Here is a 19,768-nt window from a genome sequence, read left to right as displayed (position 1 = left end):
TTTTATAGTTAGCCTAATATGTTACACTAATATGTTTTGATCAGAGCAGTAGGCATGTGAGCTATTTTTCTCAACAAGCAATTTAAGAAAGTTAATTACAAGATTACTGTAATCGACTGTTTCTGATAGAGCTTATTTTTAATTACATTTCACATTAAAGTCAGGAAATGTGGAAACTATAGGAAATTTCACATACGGTTGAAAGGAGGAACATTTTCTAACCATTTTGCAACATACTTTAATTTGGACATAGGACAAAAAACTTTAAGAAATGATGTTGTCGTGGTAATATATTGTAAAAAATAATGATGTATCATTATTTCGTCTGCCAGGAACTGTGGATGAAATATTAGCTGGAGTAGGTCAAATAAACAATAACAAATTAAGTATAAATAGATATAAATTAAACCTGATAATAGTATCATCATAGTGATGACGGCCAATATTATCAGACCTTCAACCATGACAACCTCTATATCTCTCTGCTTCTCCTCTTAAGCACAATTGTAATGTCACCTGAAGAGCTTAACTGGAATGTACAAAATGAAATAGAAGAACATGTTTTCTGTAACACTCAACATTTATTGATTTTTGTCTGTTTGTGGTCTCTGGGTCTATAGAGCTATTGTGGATATGATGGTGTGATACTGGCTTGACTTATGCACAATGCTACATTCATAAAGCACTGTCAGAACGTGGGCCAGCAGATCTTGTCCTCTAGTTGGTGTTGGCCATGGTGTGATTCATGATGGCCATCAGAGCCAGCCAAGTCTCAGAGGCTGTGGGGATGATCTGATTGGCTGGCAGGATGAAACCATAGCGACCGGTGTCCCTCAGCTCAAAGGTGTAGGAGTACTTGATACCCTGCTCGTAGGTCCAGTCAATGGTGCCACCGCTGGCTTGGTCTGACAGACAAAAAGGGAATTGATTTCAGCCATTATGCTGGTTATTCTGTTAATGTGCTGATGATTTAGATTGTGTGTAACTGAATTGGTAAACTCTCTCTTCAAGTTGAAATACTCCCACTCACGTCATCGAATTGGTAACTTTTTAGTGGCGTAGTTGGTTAACATAGCCGACTGTTTCACAGCAGTGTGACGCCTGTTACATGTGCAAATGTATTGTACTTGCTCAGGTTATGTCTCATGTGTGGTATCATGTTGATAAAGCATGGCTTTGAAGTAGATTGGACCACTTAAAACTAGGAATAGGCAGAGTGGTATATTAGAATAGAGTATAGAATAGAGTTCCGCCAATGAAGCGGTTAATTTTCTATTGGCTAACGCTTATGAAGTTAGTTCCTTCACACAAACCTATGGAGCACGTTGCCAGGCAACCGTTTGCTTGCCTGGGTAGCCAGTCTGAGAAATATTGCTAAATTAGATGATACTTTTCGAACTGAATAGATATTGTAATTTCAACTGCGAAACTTCCTAGCTATACTAAAACGCGTGTGGTTAAGTCAATTCAAAAGAAAGATGTTCCAAATGCGTGGTAGTTTTATTGTTTTACTTGAGAGTAGCCATGAGTAGCCATAGTCTGAGGTCTTGTTAGCCCCACCCACTTACATATCTTAGCCCAATAAATTAATATTGGGTAAATCAGGAAGGAATTTTTTTAACCATTTGAAGCCTCCAGTAATTTCATTGGTGCCACTTTTCTAATATACCACTCTGGGAATAGGTAGTGATATTGCACGTGTTTGATACTTACAGATGGTGGTGATGATGCTGCCGTATCTGTATCTGGTGCCGTACATGGAGGCAAGGTCAGTGATGGCCTTCTTGGCCAGGTCGTGCTGTGGGCAAATAATACAGCAATGTAAGCACATGGAATATCTATTTGTGCACCTCTTCAAATTATTTTATTATTATTATTATTATTATTTTATTGAAATATGTCAACATCTATTTCCATGTACACATAAACATGGGAAAAAACTGTCCATTATCTCAAATATGGGGGTGGGACATAACAAATTAAACATCTACAGTATTTGATTTGACTGTGGCAACTGCATCTAAACACTGCCCCAAAAACAAATCGTAAATGATTGAGACGTGGCCTGGGGGTAGTCCACATCTGCTGGACTCACCAGCTCTGCCTGGTCCTTAGCGGGTTTCGAGGTGTAACCGAAGGGGTAGAGGAGCATCTGGGAGTAACTGTGGATGGACACAAAGGCCTTGATGTTGCCGTGAGATGTCACAAAGTCTGTGATGGACCTGACCTCGGACTCAGAGTGAGCACTGGATCCATGGTACGTCTCAGAGCAGGGGTTGCTGCTGGCACCGGGACCTAGAGAAGACATAACACGTACAGAAAAGACAGACGAAACCACAACAAAAGTTAAACTTAGTATAGCAGCAATAAACAAACCACAAAAATGGCAGACACCACTTTTGTCTGGGAATACATCAAATTGAGAATGAGACAGAGGTTTATTTTGCAATTCATGACCATTGATACTCCAGAACTTAAATTACAAAGTGATGTGACATTCAAGTGACAAATGGAAAGACGTACCTCCAAAACCAGAATCCCAGTTCCTGTTGGGGTCAGTTCCAACACAGGAAGAGCCAGGGTTGGGCTTCCTGGTCTTACGCCACATGCGGTTCTGTGTTAACACATTTACATTTTTACATTTTTTTTACATTTAGCAGACACTTTTATACAAAGTACATTTGTCTAAAGTAAGTGAATCATCTATACATCCATCATCATAAGAAAAAGTCTATGTTAGGACCAGGGGCCATTGGCAGTCACAATGCTAGAAGAAGGAAGGATTACTTTTTTTTTTGACATACGGTCAAGATGACTTTTCTTCATTTAGGTTTTGTGAGCAGCTATTATGTGTGAGCTGAATTACAAACATTATGGAATACCATGGCCTTGTGCATGATAAATATCACACACTGTATGTGACATGTAATTAGAAGTCCACAATTTGAATGATCATCAGACCTTCTGGCTGCCCATTAGATATAATTGTGTCATTTCACAATTGATGATAGCAGCTGTAATAGCCAGTTTCTCTACTGTGGGGACTCACACTAGTGTGGGTGTAGTAGTAGCCATCAGGGTTGGTCACAATCTCCAGGAAGATGTCCATCCTGTCCAGGATGGCGGTGAGGGCAGGGTCACGTCCGTAGTCATTCACAATCTGGCCATTGAAACAGGAACATAGATCGATCATATCATGACTGTCCTTACAGTATTAGTATTAGTGGGGAGGATGCAGTGGTATCGTGAGTGGATGCTGAGAACAACATTGGCAACGATACATGTAGAGACAAAAGAGGGAGGCAGAGGGTAAAGGGTTAAATAATGTGGAGGTGTGAGGCACCTTCTTGGCGAACCAGGTGCCGCTGGCTTGTGTGACCCATTCCCTGGAGTGGATCCCAGTGTCAAACCAGATGGCAGGACGGTTGGAGCCTCCAGTGCTGAACTAAGAGAGTGGGGGGAGGGGAGGGAGTATGAAAAGAACACCCATGACAATCAACCAATACAGACATTACTCACAGCTCATAACTTATTTTCCCCCTCCACTTACATGTCAGGGTTGGTTGGCAGTTTGTTTTGAATATCCCTACCTGCTTAGCACCGATGTGCACTCCAGAATCGCATTCAGTTCAGTTACCAAAATAATTGAAGTGTATAATCAGTATGATACATTTAATTACTACTGTACGTCTACTATGATGTAACATTGTTGAGGCGACAGATCTGTGGTGGTGAATACCTTGAGCACATTCAGGGGGCGTCCCTCGTAGCTCTGGCCAATCACAATCTTGCTGACCAATGTGGGGTTCTCAGCCACCAGTAGATCCTGGAAACGGTAGATCTAGAGAGACAACAGCAATTATCTCAAACAGTAGATTTCAGCAACAGGCATGTACAGTAACTCTATGTTGTTCCCATGGCAATCATAGCTACTGTAGGTCTTTCAATGACAGTTGAGATCATGGTATTTCCCTGAACACTCATCTAATATGTGCTCAGTGGAAACAGACTGTCCCATAACGCCATTGCTTGTGTATTGGGTACTGACATCACTAATGGTGTGGTAGTTGGCATAGTCATAGCTGTCGGTGCTTCTGGGCTGAGCAAAACGAGCTGCCCTCTGCAGTTGCTCCTGCTCCTCGTCCAAAACAACCTGTTGGCAAAGGAGTCAAAGACATCTTTCAAGACCAGGCAAGATGAAGGAGGACTAAAGTGTTTCCCTGGGCCTCTCCCTTGATCTCTAACCCTGGCCTAGGACCTTAAGAGTTTGAACCCACTCACTTCCTCCTCAACTCAGAGAGGTCTCCTACCTGCAGGTCCTTGATCATGATGGAGTACTGGATGTCCTGGGTCTCAAGGTAGGCTTTGACGGCCTGCAGGCTATGGAAGGGCACTCTGATGTCCACAGGGTTGGAGGGGTTAGTGGGCTCCATCCAGAAGTCCAGCTGGGAGAGAGGAGAAACATGTGTCAGACCAACAAATAAAAGTATGATCTAGTCCAATAAGTGATGTAACTGTATCAGTTGAGACTGGTGGAGGTAGAAATCAGAGGACGGGCTTGTAATGCTTGTAATGGAATGAGGATATTGTGTCTCTGACTCTGATATGTTATATTTAATTATATTGAAATGGAAATGTCACAGTTGTATGGTATATAGTGTATTGGATGAGGGGATGAGTGGTCTCTTAACCACATGTTTTGGATGTGTGGCTTCTTAGCCCTGAAGTGATGGTGAGGTGATCATTATCATGGCACACCTGGAGCAGTTCCATCTCAGTCAGGTCCTGCAGGAGAGAGAGCTGGATCTCATCCTTCGCAGTGATGCGAAGCACCTGATCGCTGTAAAGACATTACAACACTGAGGCTTTGGCCAATGCTTGTGTCACAGTCAGACAGGGAAGTTGAGAGAAAGAGAGATTTCTTCACACATGCTGTGGCTAAACGTCTGCTTACCCCATGAATTGCATGAATTTCCCTAAACCATAATAACTGAAGCAGAGTATTATTTGCCCTCCCACAACTGTGAATGGTGAGGTATTCTATGTTGTGTCTTCTTTGAACATATATTTCTAATGATTGAAGTGAAGTTATTTGAAAACAATAAAGACTGCCTATCATCAAGATAAGAGATGGAATATTGCAACCAATGGCTTTGGAAACACATATGTAAGCAACACACTGCATGTCACCTCTACTGACTGTTCCTTAACCTTTACTCAGCAACTTACAGTATGTTGTAATATATGTATGACATATCAAACATGGCAAAGCTGTGGCCAACAGTTTTCCAAAAATGAGTGCCATCTGTGTGACTACTTACCCTTCAAAAGACTCCTTGCCGAAAACGGCCACAAACAGCACGGTCAGAACGAGCAGTCTCCTCATCTTGCCCAGAAAAGTAGCGCTACATGTGATGCTTACCACCTTTTATGTTATCAGCCTGATCACGTGACCCAACTGCAACCTTGCTTAAAGTTGTCAATGTTTGATACCTGCTGCTATGTTTCCCACACCAGCTAGGAGACACTGAGATACCAGATGTGTCCTTTTCTCACATTTTCTATTTGTTTTGTCAGCATTTTTTTGCTTTTTGAGTTTTGCACTTACTCATGTTGTCTTTATGAGCAAATGTATACTGTATGTAAAGAAGTATGTTTTTCCATGGTTTTGACACAAGCACCTCGACAAAGAAAATCTAAACATATTAGTCAAAATCTATAGCAACATGTTGTGGCCCGGTAGTGCAGAACTAATGAAAAAGCTGTTTATAGCTGAAGAGTTTGGGCCAGTCTGTATACAGGAAGTTGTTTCAAGCAGTGTTTACAGTTCCTCTTGGTTAGCGTCAGAGCAACACTGTAATCATCATACTCTTTGAAGGAGTTAAATTTAAACAAACTGCAGCAGAGGGCACACCATACCTCACAGATCGTTGAAGAGGAGGCCTTTCTCATGAAAATGGAAAAGGAACATGTTCTTTCAAGTGAAAAGCAACTGCTAAGAGGTAGTGGGTAGCTTACTATAAATATATCACACTTGTTACTTGTTCAAAGATATCATTGTTCCTCCTATGCAGCTTACAGTATATTGACATGCTTTGTAAGGTGACCACTAAACATTTTGATGGCCAATACAAAGACAGTGGGATTTTTTACCAGTTTGATTCATTTATAGCTAATCATTTGAGACTATACCACTCACTGCCAGATCTCTAAACCTTTTCCTCTGACCATTTAATGAAAAGGGTGACTGTTTAAACTTGTATGCAGTCAAGCTGATAACACCGATGGCAGAGTAATGCCACATGCTGGGGTTTTTTCCACCTCTGCTGGTAAATTATTCATTCAAAGTCTGTATTGTATGGTGGCACACCCACAATACATTTAGAAATACTGCACTCTAGTATGGCTCAGGTCATGTTGCATTAAAATGGGACATTTCAACCATGGTGATTTGGTTATTCATGTTGACTATTACCAGCTCAAAAATAAGTGCTATAGGCGTAGTATATCAAAATATATGGTAGAATGCATGTGTAACAGTTGTCAAATGGTCATTAATGACGGACACACAGGACTGGCTCCTCTCTTGGGTTTCTATTCTGGAGCTGGGAAGACACAAAAACAACAGTTTGTCTTCATAGTAGAGCAATGGGCAATAATGTACTAATAGATCTCCTGCACAAGATATACATTAGTTTGGGTTTTCTTTCTTCTCTCTTTTCAAAAATAATATTTACAATAGCAATACAAATATTTATTCTTAAATATAAAAATTCGAATTCACATTAATCATGTGATCGTATAGTGTTCCGATAAAATAATAGTTGGGGAAGCTACTCTGAAAATGTATTTAACTAGATTACCAATTACTTTACGAGGAAAGAAGTTGAACTACACTAAAGCTACCCTTGAGAGAATTATAGTTTGTCAAACTAAAGCTACTTTGAAAAAGTAGTTCACTACATCGAAACTACCTTATCCAACAAAAAACAGTCAGTTACTGAAAGATGACCAGTCCATGTGACAGTAAGCGTGTAAAAAAAAAAAAAAAAAAAAAAAGAAGAATTGTGAGGTGGAGCAAAGCGGGAAGACCGGAGGCAGTAAGAGGAGAAATAGTAGGGACATCGAAGTTTGAGGGCTGGAATAATAGTTAAATTCCACCGTTTTTTGTTTTCTTTTGGAAAAATGTAGTGAGTGACAGTAGCTTACTACACCTCTACATGGCAAAAGAGGAGTTAACTACAGGAAAAACTACTAGAATTTAGTTTAACTACCACCAAGCTACTGCAAAATGCAGTTAAACTGATCGTTGAACTACATGTAGTGGAACCACTCCCCAAACATTTTTAATATTGTCATATTAACCAACATTGCAATTATGTAAATACCAACTTGGAATGTAAACCATTCAAAATAAATAAAGCCTGTCCTCAAATAGAATAGAACTTCTATGTTCTAGGTCAAAGCCTGAAAGGTACTGTAACTCAGCTAGACAAGCTAAGATAGTACAAAACAAAATAAACAGAATGTAACATACACTGCCCTGCATAAGTAATGGGACAGTGAAGCTTTTTTTCTTCTTTTGGGTCTATTTTAAATCAAACAATTACTATGAGGTTAAAGTAGTGGTTCTCAGCTTTTACGTGATGGTATTTGTGACAAAGATTAACATATACCAGAGTGATAACAAGAGTGAAGTGTGGAGAAAAGAAGGAACTGCCCAATATCCACCTCATCTGTGAAATATGGTGGTGAGGGTGTTATGGCTTGGGCATGTATGGTTTCCACTGGAACTGGCTCACTTGTCTTCATTGATGATGTAATTGCTGACGGCAGCAGCAAATGCAAACTCAATGGATGGCGCTTCATCATATAGCAGGACAATGACCCAAAACATACTGTCATAGCAACTAAGGAGTTTTTCAGGGACAAAAGTAGAAAGTTGTTGACGGGTCAATCTCCAAGTGGCATTCAATCCTATTGAACATGCATTTAATTTGCCGAAGAGGAGAAAATGTCCTCAAAACAAACAACAACTTAAGATGGCTGCAGTACAGGTCTGGCAGAGCATCACCAGAAAAGATATCCAGCAGGTGGGGTCAATGGGTCGCAGGCTTTAGGCAGTTATTGCATGCAAGAATTGTTGACCAAATACTAAACATGAGTGCTTAATTTGGACATTCGATAAATCTGTCCCATCACTTTTGGTGGCCTGAAACAGGGGGACTATGTCTAAAAAGTGTTGTAATTTCTGAATGGTGAAACCAATCTCTACTTCATCCCTAATAGTTTGATTTCAAATCTTCAAACTTTTGGAGTGCAAAGCCAAAAGGAGAAAAAATGCTTCACTGTCCCATTATTTATGCAGGGCACTGCACTGCACTGTACCTGGGAAGACACAACAACAACAACAACAACAACAACAAGAACAACAGTTTGTCTTCATATTAGAGCAATGGGGAATCATGCACCTATAGATTTGACATGTAAATAAAAACAAAGTAACAACCACATTAGCATACTTGCTTTAGTATTGTGACCAAATTCTAGATGGCCATAAAGCTGTTTTTACCGGACAGCACTCTGTACATTGTCTTACCGCAGGTGTCGTCATTCTAGCGTGACGCCACTTTGCCGGAAATGCAGTTATTACTTATTAATTGCATAAGAACATTTCTAACCCTGTTAAACATGGATGGTGTCCTGAATATGATCTTTAATAAGCTTTTCATGACTTGGGAGGGGGGACAAATGGGATCACCTGTCAATTTGAAACCTTTGCATGTAGAGATTAAAGAGCCCCATTTCACCTCATTTGGCCTCACCACAAGTTCATTTTATGAGGTCATTGCTGCATAAGAGAACATGTTCTCAGTCAATTTACCTGGTAAGGGATTATATTTTATTTTATTTTATTTTTTTACTTCTCTCACACAGGCAATAAGATTAAACATACAAATGCAAAACATAGAGAACTCAATTCAGTTTGAAATTCCTCTAGTGTTTGAAACTCAAAATGCTGTTGTTATTGATACAGATAAAGTAGTTACCTAGAGACTAATCTGTTTGTCACACACTAGCTCCCATGTGGGGCTGGGCCATCCGGGTGACACACCAATGTTTGAAAAGGCCAGCAGATATGCGCAGGAAGTCTAACCACATCATTACACGCTTCCTGCATCTGCATGATACTGTAGCTGTTAGCGAACCACAGTGTGTGGGCTTTAGATTGGGATGGACATACATGCAACATTGAAATATGAAATGTGTTGCACATGACACATTCCATTTATATGAAATACCAAGTGTGTGTGCTCCTGTCCTATCCCAACCAACTTCCCAAAAAAGGACAAATCTAATTCTAGATAGTACATATAAAATATAAAATATAGTACAATTCTAAACGAAAACTAGATATAATAATATCGCATTGACAATGCAGCCACAGCCCACAAAACAGCCTTGACATTTTAACATTATTATCTTCTTTCTATACAGTTTCAACATATTTAATTATTAACGATCACACATATATGTATAATGTATGTTTGTAGTTTGTTAACGTTCATTATGATTAGCAAATTCGCATTGAAGATTTGATCCCACTTCAAAAGCACTCGAATGCGTCCATGCCGTAGTTATGACTTCACTAGCTGGGAGTTAAGAGTTCCCGAAAACCAAACGAACATACCATTATGGTTTCATTGTTGAAGGGTCCTTCCTCCCTAGACGGTGATTGGCAGTCCTGTGTTTTATTGGTTTCTCACTCAATTTCTATTGGTCTAGAGTTGAAGCCTGTATAGCGGAAGCCCTTCTTAGTAACATGAACGGGACGGTGCCCGGTGGCAAAGTGAACTACTGAATTTGTATCTGAAGTTTGTTGTCAGAGTAGAATCAACGGTTTTTGTGGTTACATTTAGCCTGGACTCTCACATCATACATAGTTGGACTGAAAATGGAAGTAGAAAAGGAAATAAAGAAGGTAAGCCTTTTCCCCCCTTTGACTGATAAGTCTGATGGCAACGCCCTGAAAAGGTGTGAATCTCAGGACCGAAGTGAAAGAAAGACACAGCAAGGTGGCATACCTTTGCTAGCTGGCAATCTTTCCCTAAATGTTGAATTGTACTCGGCTGGTAGAAACGATGGGTAGTGGAGTCAAAATTGATTATATGAGCGGACAAAGGAACTACATTTGAGTTTCCTGATATGACATATCAGCATATATTGCTAGCCGATTCAGGAATAACACTCGATATGAACATAGCAAACGTCTTCTGGTGTTTCATCTGAATGAATGTGAACGTCCCGGTCCTGTCCCACGCGCATGCTGCGGAGAATGTTGTCATTTTGCTGCAGCATTTTATTTTTTACACAATAGAAAGCTCTCTCTATTTCCAGTAAAACATAATTTAGTTTTCACTATTAATACTTTTAAGTCTAAACATAAGACTTTCTCCACGCTATGGGCGTCTTCTGCTACGGGAAAGTGGAAGGCTGTGTATAATCGCAGACAAATGCACCATGTCTGTATGCTCTCACCCTTGGTCAAGGTCCTGTCTGTAGTTAACGCGCACGTACACAGACAAGGATGCCGCCCCCTTCGGTTTGGTCCTATTCGTGAGAGGTTTGCAGCCTTTCCCTTTCAGAAGATCACTAAATCAGCATGGAGCCGCAATAATTAATGTCAAGCTGCGATTGTCCTTGCCTCAAGAAAGCGACCTGTTTTGGTTGTGCGCTCGATTAGGCTTTAAGCCCTCCTTCAATACAACAATTCACTTAATGAATTCTGAAGGCATGATATGAAATTAAAGTGAGTCTCATAAAATCCTTTGTGGCTTGAAATTCCTGAACGAACATATCCCATAATTGCACATAAGTTGCACATAGACCTGTTATGGGCATAGCAGCCAGGCAAAAATATATTTACCATCACTTGCCCCACTAGCACTCGTGGCTGCAGGGTTGGCCTATCGAATTTGTCATTGGTGTGGTGGGAAATGAATCATGGCAATGTTTCATAGCAGGAAAAAAAACCCTCAATTGCAAGTTGTCAGTAAATAGAAGGAGTAGGCCTAGCTCTCTCTTACAGTAATTGATCAATATCACTCCCTAATGGACTGTGACTGTGAGACTGACTCACCTGGGCAGGGAGTCTCAAACACTGTCTGAGCTCTTCCAAAAATGGTGTTCCCAAGAAGTTAAGAAACAATTCGCACATGTTTATATTTTCAAGTGATGAACATTCAGCTGGACTTTCTTTGAATAGCCTACATTAGTTTGATACTCATGACTGACCCAGCTCAATGGCTAGACTTAGACTATCCACTTTCATAAAAGCCAGACATATTTAGTTCTAGATTGTCTGAGGTTGGTAAGTGGAGAAGGGGGGTGTTAATGTAAATATTATTTACAGGGTCACGCTCTTAAAAGCTCAAGTTGAGCTTGGCATTTCTCAGTATCGACTGGCTGCACATTCCCTGAGGGGTGATCCACATTTTCAGCACTGCCTGGGCCAAAAAGCGGCCTTCTTCAAACAGCAGAGAGTGCAGGGCCCTCAGCATTGTGAAATACTTGACCATATATGGGCACAGGCAGCCGCGATGGCTTAAGATGGACGACACCAATGTTTGAAGGAGAAGTCAGTCTGAGGGGTGCTGTTGTATTTTCCCCAAATAAGCGTTGAAGCAAAAGGAATCGAAAAAGAATGCAGACACTTGAAAAAGTGGACTAAACTATGTTTCTTGGAACATAAAATCTTGAAGAAAGTGAGGGGCATAGTTATGATGGTACAATTATCTGAATTCCCGCCTGAACCCAAGAAGTTGTTAAATGCCCCCCATGCATCATCATCATTCATTAATGACAAGAGATTGGCTGGCTACTCTTACTGTGTCAGTAGCACCAACTGCAGGTATTTTGACTGTGCCATGTCAAGCAAATGTCTTCAGCTATAAAAGGCTGCAAAATAAACTCTCAAGACTTTACTGTGTTAATCCCATTGATGTGCTCTGTTGGCAGATGACCCTTGGGCATGAGATCGGCGCTGGAGCTGCGTGTTTGAAATGCAAGGACAAATGCGAGGGGTTCGAGCTGCACTTTTGGAGGTTTGTACTGCTCTGTACCCCACCCATTTACAGTATGTCCCCCCTACAACAAGAAGGAAAGTCCTAGGCATGTTGTGTGCAGTCCGGTTTTTGTTCTCTTTTATCTCTGACTGGAACACAGTATGACTTGTGTACATTCCATGGACTTCCTGTTCGGGTCCCCTCTCTTACAATGCACTCCTTTATTTGGCCGAAAGACTCATGAGAAGAGTTATGTACCCCCCGCACTAGGCAAGCATTGTTGCCTTCAGCCTCCCCTAGAAATTATCCACACTCAGCTAGCTTTCTTGAAGACATCACAACAGGCACCCTGGTGCCAACTGCGGCCGGTTGCTAAGGCAACGTCATCACAATGTCACACTGGGGTCTTTTGGTGAATGATGGTTGTTGGTCAGACATGCAAGGCTCTGTTTGATTGGTTCTGTGTAAAAGAGAAAGGAAGTAAATGCATTAGGCTGTATGTGGGTCATGTGACCCGAAGGCAATGACCTTACTCATTTTTAAACTTAAGTGTAGTGTGGTGACCTCACTTTGGCCAGCATTCTGTCCCCTAGAGCCCCTCCCCCAACCCTGTGCTACCCTACCCTACACACACACACACACACACACACACACACACACACACACACACACACACTCATGCACTCACACACACACCAATGACTAAAATACACCTTAAACCACCAGATTCGGATGATCTTTTTCAAAATAGGGGAAACTAAATTCGCCCAAACAGAACCTTGATTGAATCAAGATCAAGTCTTATTTTGCAACAAACTACTGACTGTACAGTAATCATACAGGATATAAATGCCCCCGCCCCCCTGTACCATAAGACCTTCGTCATCCTCTGCTACTCTATAGGCTATTTCTTGTTTAAATGTAGCCACATGTAAGTCACTTTATACTGTTTAGAGAAAGGCTAAAATAGTTTAGCTTCTTTTCCGGTTATGTTCCACATTATTTTGTTGGTTTGTTCATGCCAGAGCATGCCTTGCAGTCCTGTCTAATGACGTAGTGTTTCTTGAGAGGAGGCATGTTATGCAGAGACAGGTCTTGCTTGAGATTTACGAGTCGCAAGATCGAGGCTCACAGTTTTTGGAACAAGGTGCTGTGGAGCCCCGCAGTTGTTTCTCAGAAACGGCATGAAGCAGCAAGCCCTCCATTGTGGGAAGCATTTTTCATGACCAATCATGAATGTTTTCTTGACATGTGGTACCCGAGTCAGAAAAAAGCCCTTTACGTGGTGATTATTTAAAGAGAATCTATAGGTGTTATTGAGGATTTCAATAGCGTCATGTTGTCACCGCCATGTTTTCGAGCCATGCAGTCAGAATTGCACTTCATTGTCCAACTTGAGACTGCACAGGTACACTTTCTCAATTCAATTCAGGTTTTCAGTCAAACAAGCCCAATGGCTCGCTTGACGCAATGCCATTCTTGCGTTCATCATGTGAATGCTGCTTTATCCTCCACAAACACAGAGAAATATCTGTTTCCTCTTGGTCCCAAAAGTAATGACTTGCTCCCATTCCTGTTGGAATCTCTTCCATGACAACTGATCTGAAAAGAAATATGTACTATGAGTGAAAGTAATATAGTTTCAAAACCGTCCAGTCCTCTCACCTGCATAATCAATGATCATCAAGGAAAGGAGGCAAGGAGAGGTAGGCATTTGAAGGTATTTGGAAAAATATCCAACCTCCTTGTTCTTTTCTCCTCTAACCGTACACAGAAAGATATGTCGGAACTGCAAGTGCGGCCTGACGGACCACGATGTCCAGATGAACTCGGAGGAGAACAAGAAGGTGGGCAAGCTGTTCGAGGACACCAAGTACACGGGCCTCATCGCCAAGCTCAAGACGGACGGAATCCCCACCTACAAGGGCAACATGGTCACCATATCCCTCCCTACCCCTGGCACAGCCAGCCAGTGGATGCCGGCCAGTGCCCAAGCTGTGCCAGCCAATGCCGGTGCTGTGCCAGCCAGTGCCGGTGCCATGCCTGCCAATGTCACTCCAGTCAGGGCTAATCCTGTGCCAGTCGCTGCCCATGCGGTGCCAGCCAGTGTGGTCAAGAAGGACATTCCCATGAAGTCTGTCACCTATGAGTGGGCACCGCCAGGGGCCAACCAGTACCTGGTAAGGGTTTTACTACCATAGACTCAGGAATCTGATAACCGGTACCAGTAGTAGGCTGAACCCAGCAGCAGGAGTTTAAGAAAGGCCCTTTCTTGTTAAAACATTTTCCAATTACGTACTACATTTAGGACAAGGTCTTTTATACTGTCATTATAACCTGTGTTCATAGAAGCGTGAGTCAATTTTGACATTTGGCATGAAGTGGACATAAATTATAGCATTTTTTGTGAGTTCCAATAGTCTCTTCTCTACAGTATTTCTTGGATCTTCGTTTCCTTCTCAAAACGATTCGGAGGAGAAGATTCAAGGTTTCTACCCTTCTCCTTCAATGTTTTTTGAGAAGGAAGTGAGGAAAGAGGATGCAAGGAATGAGGGGGAACTATCGGGATTCAACCGCTGGCTTATTCAGTTCGCAAATGCATTGGTGATTTAGTGTAATATAAGAGACTGTCCACTAGAGGTCCCACTTATTTTCTTATTACATCAAGTTCAGTGGCATTAGTGACAGTCTCCTCATATCACTCCACAGGCATGTGTTCTTAAATAGTGGTAATTAAAGAGAAGTCCAAGGATGTTTCTAAACAGCTGCTTCTCACCACCTCTCCCTTAACAAGATCAGCTCCAAAGCTTAATGTCAGTCACATGCTACAAGCAGGCAGAGCCAGACCTCTGAAGCCTACTCTCTCTCTTTCTTGTTCTGTCTATTTTCACACTTGTTTTCATTCTCTGTCAGCCTCACAAACTCTTCATCCCCCTTTCGCTCCCTCTCGTCTTTTCTTTTATCTCCACTGCCTCTTTTCCCTCCACCCCATACTTTCTCTTCTTACATCTTTCTCTCTATCTGTCTCCTAACAAGGATCTAATCCTGATTTTTCTCTCTCCCCTCTCTGCTTTGGCCCTCAGGCAGTGCGCTACATTGAGCTGCTGCCCCCGGAGAAGCGGCCCGTAGCTGGCACGGAGGGAGCCGCCTACCGCCGCCAGCAGATGGACAAGCAACTGCCTGAGCACGACCAGGACCCGGACAAGTGCCACGAGCTGAGCCCCGCGGAGGTCAAGCAGATGCAGCAGTACGTGCGCAAGTACAAAGACGAGGCCCTGGGCGTGGGCGACATCATGCTGCCCGAGGAGATGGTGCTGGCCCAGGCCGAAGGGTCGGAAGGGGCTGGGGGACCTGCAGGTGTTGGGGTTGGAGGTCCTGAGGCTGGGTTTGGGCTAGGACCTGCAGCAGCTCCTGCACTTGCAAGAGGTCGTAGGGGCAGAGGCAGGATTGGCGCTGGGTCTGCGATTGGACGGATACAAGAACCAGGTTTTGGGGATGTTGGACCTGGGGCTGATCTATGGCCTAGTCCTGGGGCCGGAGACGGTGTGTCAGGAGACAAGGGTACGGCTGCCACCGCTGGGGCTATAGGCACCCCCGGAGAACCTGGAGCTCACTTGGCTGGACCCACTGGACACTATGTAAGTAATGTATGCCGAGAGAGAGAGAGAACTTCAGTTCAGTCAGGACACTTACATCGGTTTAATCATTGTTCAATGAAAAATGGTAATACATTAAGTTTGGCGTAATTGGATGGCTCCACTCTGTATAGCTCCCTGCCTGAAGTTAAACAATATAAATTACAAAATAACGTAAGGCAGGGAGCCCATGACTGGGACGACCTGACGGACAGCTGCACCGTTCTACTTAAATTGTCCTGCCGGAACTAACGCAAGCTTAATGTGTGGCATTCGGATCAATGGAAACAGCACATGATGAATACAGAATCAATGTTCATTTAAAAGTCTCACTGATGCCGGCACAAAACTGCTGTGAGCTCTCGTGTCCATGTGCTTGTGTGTGTGCCCAACTGTGAGATTGAAGTAATTACAGTCTCAGACTTTAGACACAGGGCGTGTTGTGAAACTCTGATTAGGTTCGAGACCAGACAGGATCTGAACAAGGCAGTTTATTATCGTGTGTGTGTGTGTGTGTGTGTGTGTGTGTGTGTGTGTGTGTGTGTGTGTGTGTGTGTGTGTGTGTGTGTGTGTGTGTGTGTGTGTGTGTGTGTGTGTGTGTGTGTGTGTGTACATGTTGAACAGACCCAAATTTGAGATTATGTCTGCTCTGTTTAGGCCACAAGATGGAGCCAGAAGTATAAACATGAATGGCAGAATCTTTTGTATAGCTTTGCATAGTGATTTGTTTGCGATGGTTTCGCTGTGGGGCATGACTGAAAACATTTTTCCATTGAAACAAGAGTATTGGCTTCTAAGTAAGCCCGAGGAATGTCTCTCAACCATCCATGTCTCTCAACCATATGCAACTAGTTATCCCAAGTGAGGGAATATTTGGATTTATGTGAGCTGTCAGGCAGTGTCTTAAAGAGCATAATGAGAATGATGATGATGATTGTGATCTTTAAAGTGCATAATGGCCTAAGAGAACATAACACGGCTATGCACTGTTGCCATTGTTTTAGTGAAAGCCTCGGTAATGTAGATGATTGTGTTCTGTAGGTTGGCAGCAATCTCCTCCTAACGTATTCCTCCTCCCCTCCCTTCTTCCTCCTGTTCCTCACCAACCCTCCCACTCCTCCCATCTTGCCCTCATTTACTCTCCCTTTCTTCCTCCTGTCATTCACCAACCCTCCCACCACCACCCCCCCCTTTCCTCCCCCTCCTCCTCTCCCGCATTTACTCTCTTCCCTCTCTTCCTCCTGTCCCTCACCACACTCCACCTCTTCTCACTCTTTACACCCCCCCCCCCCCCCCCCCCCCTTCATCCCTCCTTCCCTACCCTCCAGTCATGCCACCAGTGTCAGCTGCCCATGCGTCAGGGTGAGCCGGCGGTGTACGCGGAGCGGGCGGGCTACGACAAGCTGTGGCACCCAGCCTGCTTCGTGTGCTGCACCTGTGGGGAGCTGCTGGTGGACATGATCTACTTCTGGAAGAAGGGCAAGCTGTTCTGCGGACGCCACTACGGGGACAGCGAGAAGCCTCGCTGCGGAGGCTGCGATGAGGTGAGGGAGTGGGGCTTGCGGGGGGGTTGGCGGGGGTGCATGGGGGATGCACTTACTGGAAGCGATTATTGCAAAAGTGAAAGACAAAATAGTTCTTCAAATCATTTCTTTCAGCGGAAGTTAATTTAAAAAATTGGCCATTGGCCAATGCTCCTTGAGGAAGTCTAGAAGCCTTGGGAACAAATTGTTTCCGTGGACAAGTGCACACAGGAGGTGGTCTGTCAAAGCAGCGTATCATGTCTATGGGAAGAGTAGGTTTTCACCTGTCGTGTGTAATTTTCGTATTGGCCTCTGGGTTAATGAATGCGTTTTTCACCTGGCCTGGGTTAAAATAGTATATGTTTGGTATATGTTTTCAAACAATTCATGTTAGTCATGTTTCTAGAGGCAGGTCTTAACCCATCTATCAGGCTCTGGGGGGCTCCATAGATATTCACGTGTGTGTGTGTCTGTGTGTGTCTGTGTCTGTGTCTGCAGCTGATATTCAGCAATGAGTACACGCAGGCTGAGGACCAGAACTGGCATCTGAAGCACTTCTGCTGCTTCGAATGTGACTGTGTTCTGGCTGGAGAGACCTACGTCATGGAGAAGGACAAGCCCGTCTGCAAGCCCTGCTACATGAAGTCCCATGCAGTGGTAAGAGAAAGTTTGTGTGTATGTGTAATGTGTGTGATCATGACTGTGTGCGTGTGGTTGTATACTCTGTGATATGTGAATGATTATATACAGTGGGATAAACCGCTGCTCCATACATGAGCATGAGCATGAGCGAAACATAAACCCCCATCTGTCTCCCTCTCTCTCCCCCGTCCCCAGCGGTGTACGGCCTGCCAGAACCCAGTGGAGCCCGAGGCCCAGCGTGTGTCCTATGGGGAGCACCACTGGCACGCCGAGCCTGACTGCTTCCAGTGCTCCTGCTGCTCCAAGTGCCTCATTGGACAGCGCTTCATGGCCGTGCAGGGCATGCTCTTCTGCTCTGTGGAGTGCAAGAAGAAGACCTTGGCCTAGACCGACCAACCGACTGACCGCAACCATGGTTCCGTTCCGGAGGGAGCGACGTGGTGAAGGTTGCAGATAGAGATGCCATGAGTAGAGCTGACGTGATTGAGAGAGTCAGAGAGGCATGTCTGTTCTATACGGTATATTTCTATCTGAATGTTCGACAATGTTGTGCCCTACTGAACGGAGCCCTGGTCCAGACCTCAACGGCAGACAGATGGTCCAGACTGGGATCGTTGGCCCCGGCCACAATTAATGGCAAAATCAAATGTGGTTTTGATGAGAACCAGCATACGTAGTGGTTTGTCTTGACAAGTATGAGAAACAAATACTGCCTTAAATCTATCACTTGACGTCATCTTACGACAAGACAGAAATCCTGTTTACGATTTTCTGTCTCTCACTTTAAAAGCACTGTTTTGTATCTTTAATTTATGAGATTCATTTTGTATGCTTGGGACCTTTAGATTTGGTTTCAGCACACTGGGACTTTCTGTATCTTTCTTTTAGCTAACAGCAACTGTGTGTACTACTCATACCTGGTGATCTAGTGCATTCTCTTTCAGGTATGTACATTATTGCTACTGCTCTGCCAACAACCAGACCTCCACCGCTAAGCAGCAGTATTATTAGCAAGAGCAGTATGATTAGCAATAGCCTGCCAGTGATACGTGCAGTATTTCTGTTTTACTGGAAGCATTCAGTCAGTGTTACGGTAGAGTCACTCACTGTGCTGAGTGACTCTGATCAAGCTCTCAAAACCAGTCCTGGAAGACCCCCATGAATGTAGGTTTTCACGCCAACGTGCTACATTGACCCTTTCATGGACACCTACTGCTGTTATCTACTGTCTCTGTCGTCCTCCAGTCCTCCGAAGGTATTGTTTTCTTCCCTGTCTATAAGTGCCATTTGCTTTCCTTTTTCTCACACGCAATGAATCGCACTTTATTATACTTTTTCCTCACACTGTCTCCTCAAACCTAATAAATGTTTTCGCAATTATTAGTCTCAAGTCTTTGTTTTTACAGTACCGACACATTTTCACAGTCAACACTCCCTTAGGCGTTCCCTTTAACGACTCATGACGCCACGTGTGAATGCCACAGTTGCTAACATGCTCACATGGTCACCCAAACCCCCACAGGAACAATGTGTCGCTATAAGCTAGCTGGACACATTTGGCAGCTATTTCACACCGGTTGTGGTGGGAACTCCATAGCGAACCTCCCTCATGGAAAAAATGTGTGTTAACCCACTGTGGAAGCTGTTCACAATTCAAGGAAGCTCCATCTCTCTCAGTGGCCCATTGTCTTTAATGGCAGTTGGCCCAAAGCAGTGCCGCAATTTCCCCACACAGCCTCACCTCCATAAGGCCTCACAGGGTGTGGCCCATCCACCTACCCTCGGATCACCCCCAGCCTAATGCGAAGCTGCAGCAAACTCTCTGAAAGGGAACTTACTCTTTCCTTTGATGTCATACTCCTATTGGAATTTTCATTGTGTGTATAGTTTCCATGCCCCCCCC

The 19,768-nt window shown here is 43.4% G+C and overlaps 2 protein-coding genes across 2 annotated transcripts; one reads left to right on the top strand and one right to left on the bottom strand.

Moving 5' to 3' along the window:
• Positions 1-53: 53 nt before the first annotated feature.
• Positions 54-5,386, bottom strand: cpa5 (carboxypeptidase A5; the record flags this gene model as incomplete). The annotated part of the gene is made up of 11 exons (XM_083666180.1): positions 54-905; positions 1,714-1,798; positions 2,096-2,295; positions 2,524-2,614; positions 3,050-3,160; positions 3,344-3,445; positions 3,740-3,841; positions 4,049-4,153; positions 4,311-4,445; positions 4,759-4,840; positions 5,322-5,386. 11 exons carry the CDS (start codon positions 5,384-5,386, stop codon positions 718-720), a joined length of 1,266 nt encoding a protein of 421 aa, XP_083522306.1. The 3' UTR covers positions 54-717.
• Positions 5,387-9,822: 4,436 nt separating this feature from the next.
• On the top strand, positions 9,823-19,245 carry tes (testis derived transcript (3 LIM domains)). Its single transcript, XM_083666024.1, has 7 exons — positions 9,823-9,982; positions 12,019-12,104; positions 13,840-14,245; positions 15,149-15,703; positions 17,029-17,244; positions 17,722-17,880; positions 18,061-19,245. Exons 1-7 carry the CDS (start codon positions 9,956-9,958, stop codon positions 18,250-18,252), a joined length of 1,641 nt encoding a protein of 546 aa, XP_083522150.1. The 5' UTR covers positions 9,823-9,955; the 3' UTR covers positions 18,253-19,245.
• Positions 19,246-19,768: the final 523 nt, after the last annotated feature.

This window comes from Argentina silus (assembly GCF_951799395.1).
Source record: "Argentina silus genome assembly, chromosome: 3".
NCBI lineage: Eukaryota > Metazoa > Chordata > Actinopteri > Argentiniformes > Argentinidae > Argentina > Argentina silus.
The sequence above is the reverse complement of the archived record's forward strand: the minus strand, read 5'-3'. Positions and strand labels throughout refer to the sequence as shown.

Coding starts and splice junctions, on each gene's coding strand:
- tes (XM_083666024.1), top strand. CDS start 9,956: ATGGAAGTAGAAAAGGAAATAAAGAAG. Junction 9,983..12,018: donor TAGAAAAGGAAATAAAGAAG/GTAAGCCTTTTC, acceptor CTCTGTTGGCAG/ATGACCCTTGGGCATGAGAT. Junction 12,105..13,839: donor TTCGAGCTGCACTTTTGGAG/GTTTGTACTGCT, acceptor AACCGTACACAG/AAAGATATGTCGGAACTGCA.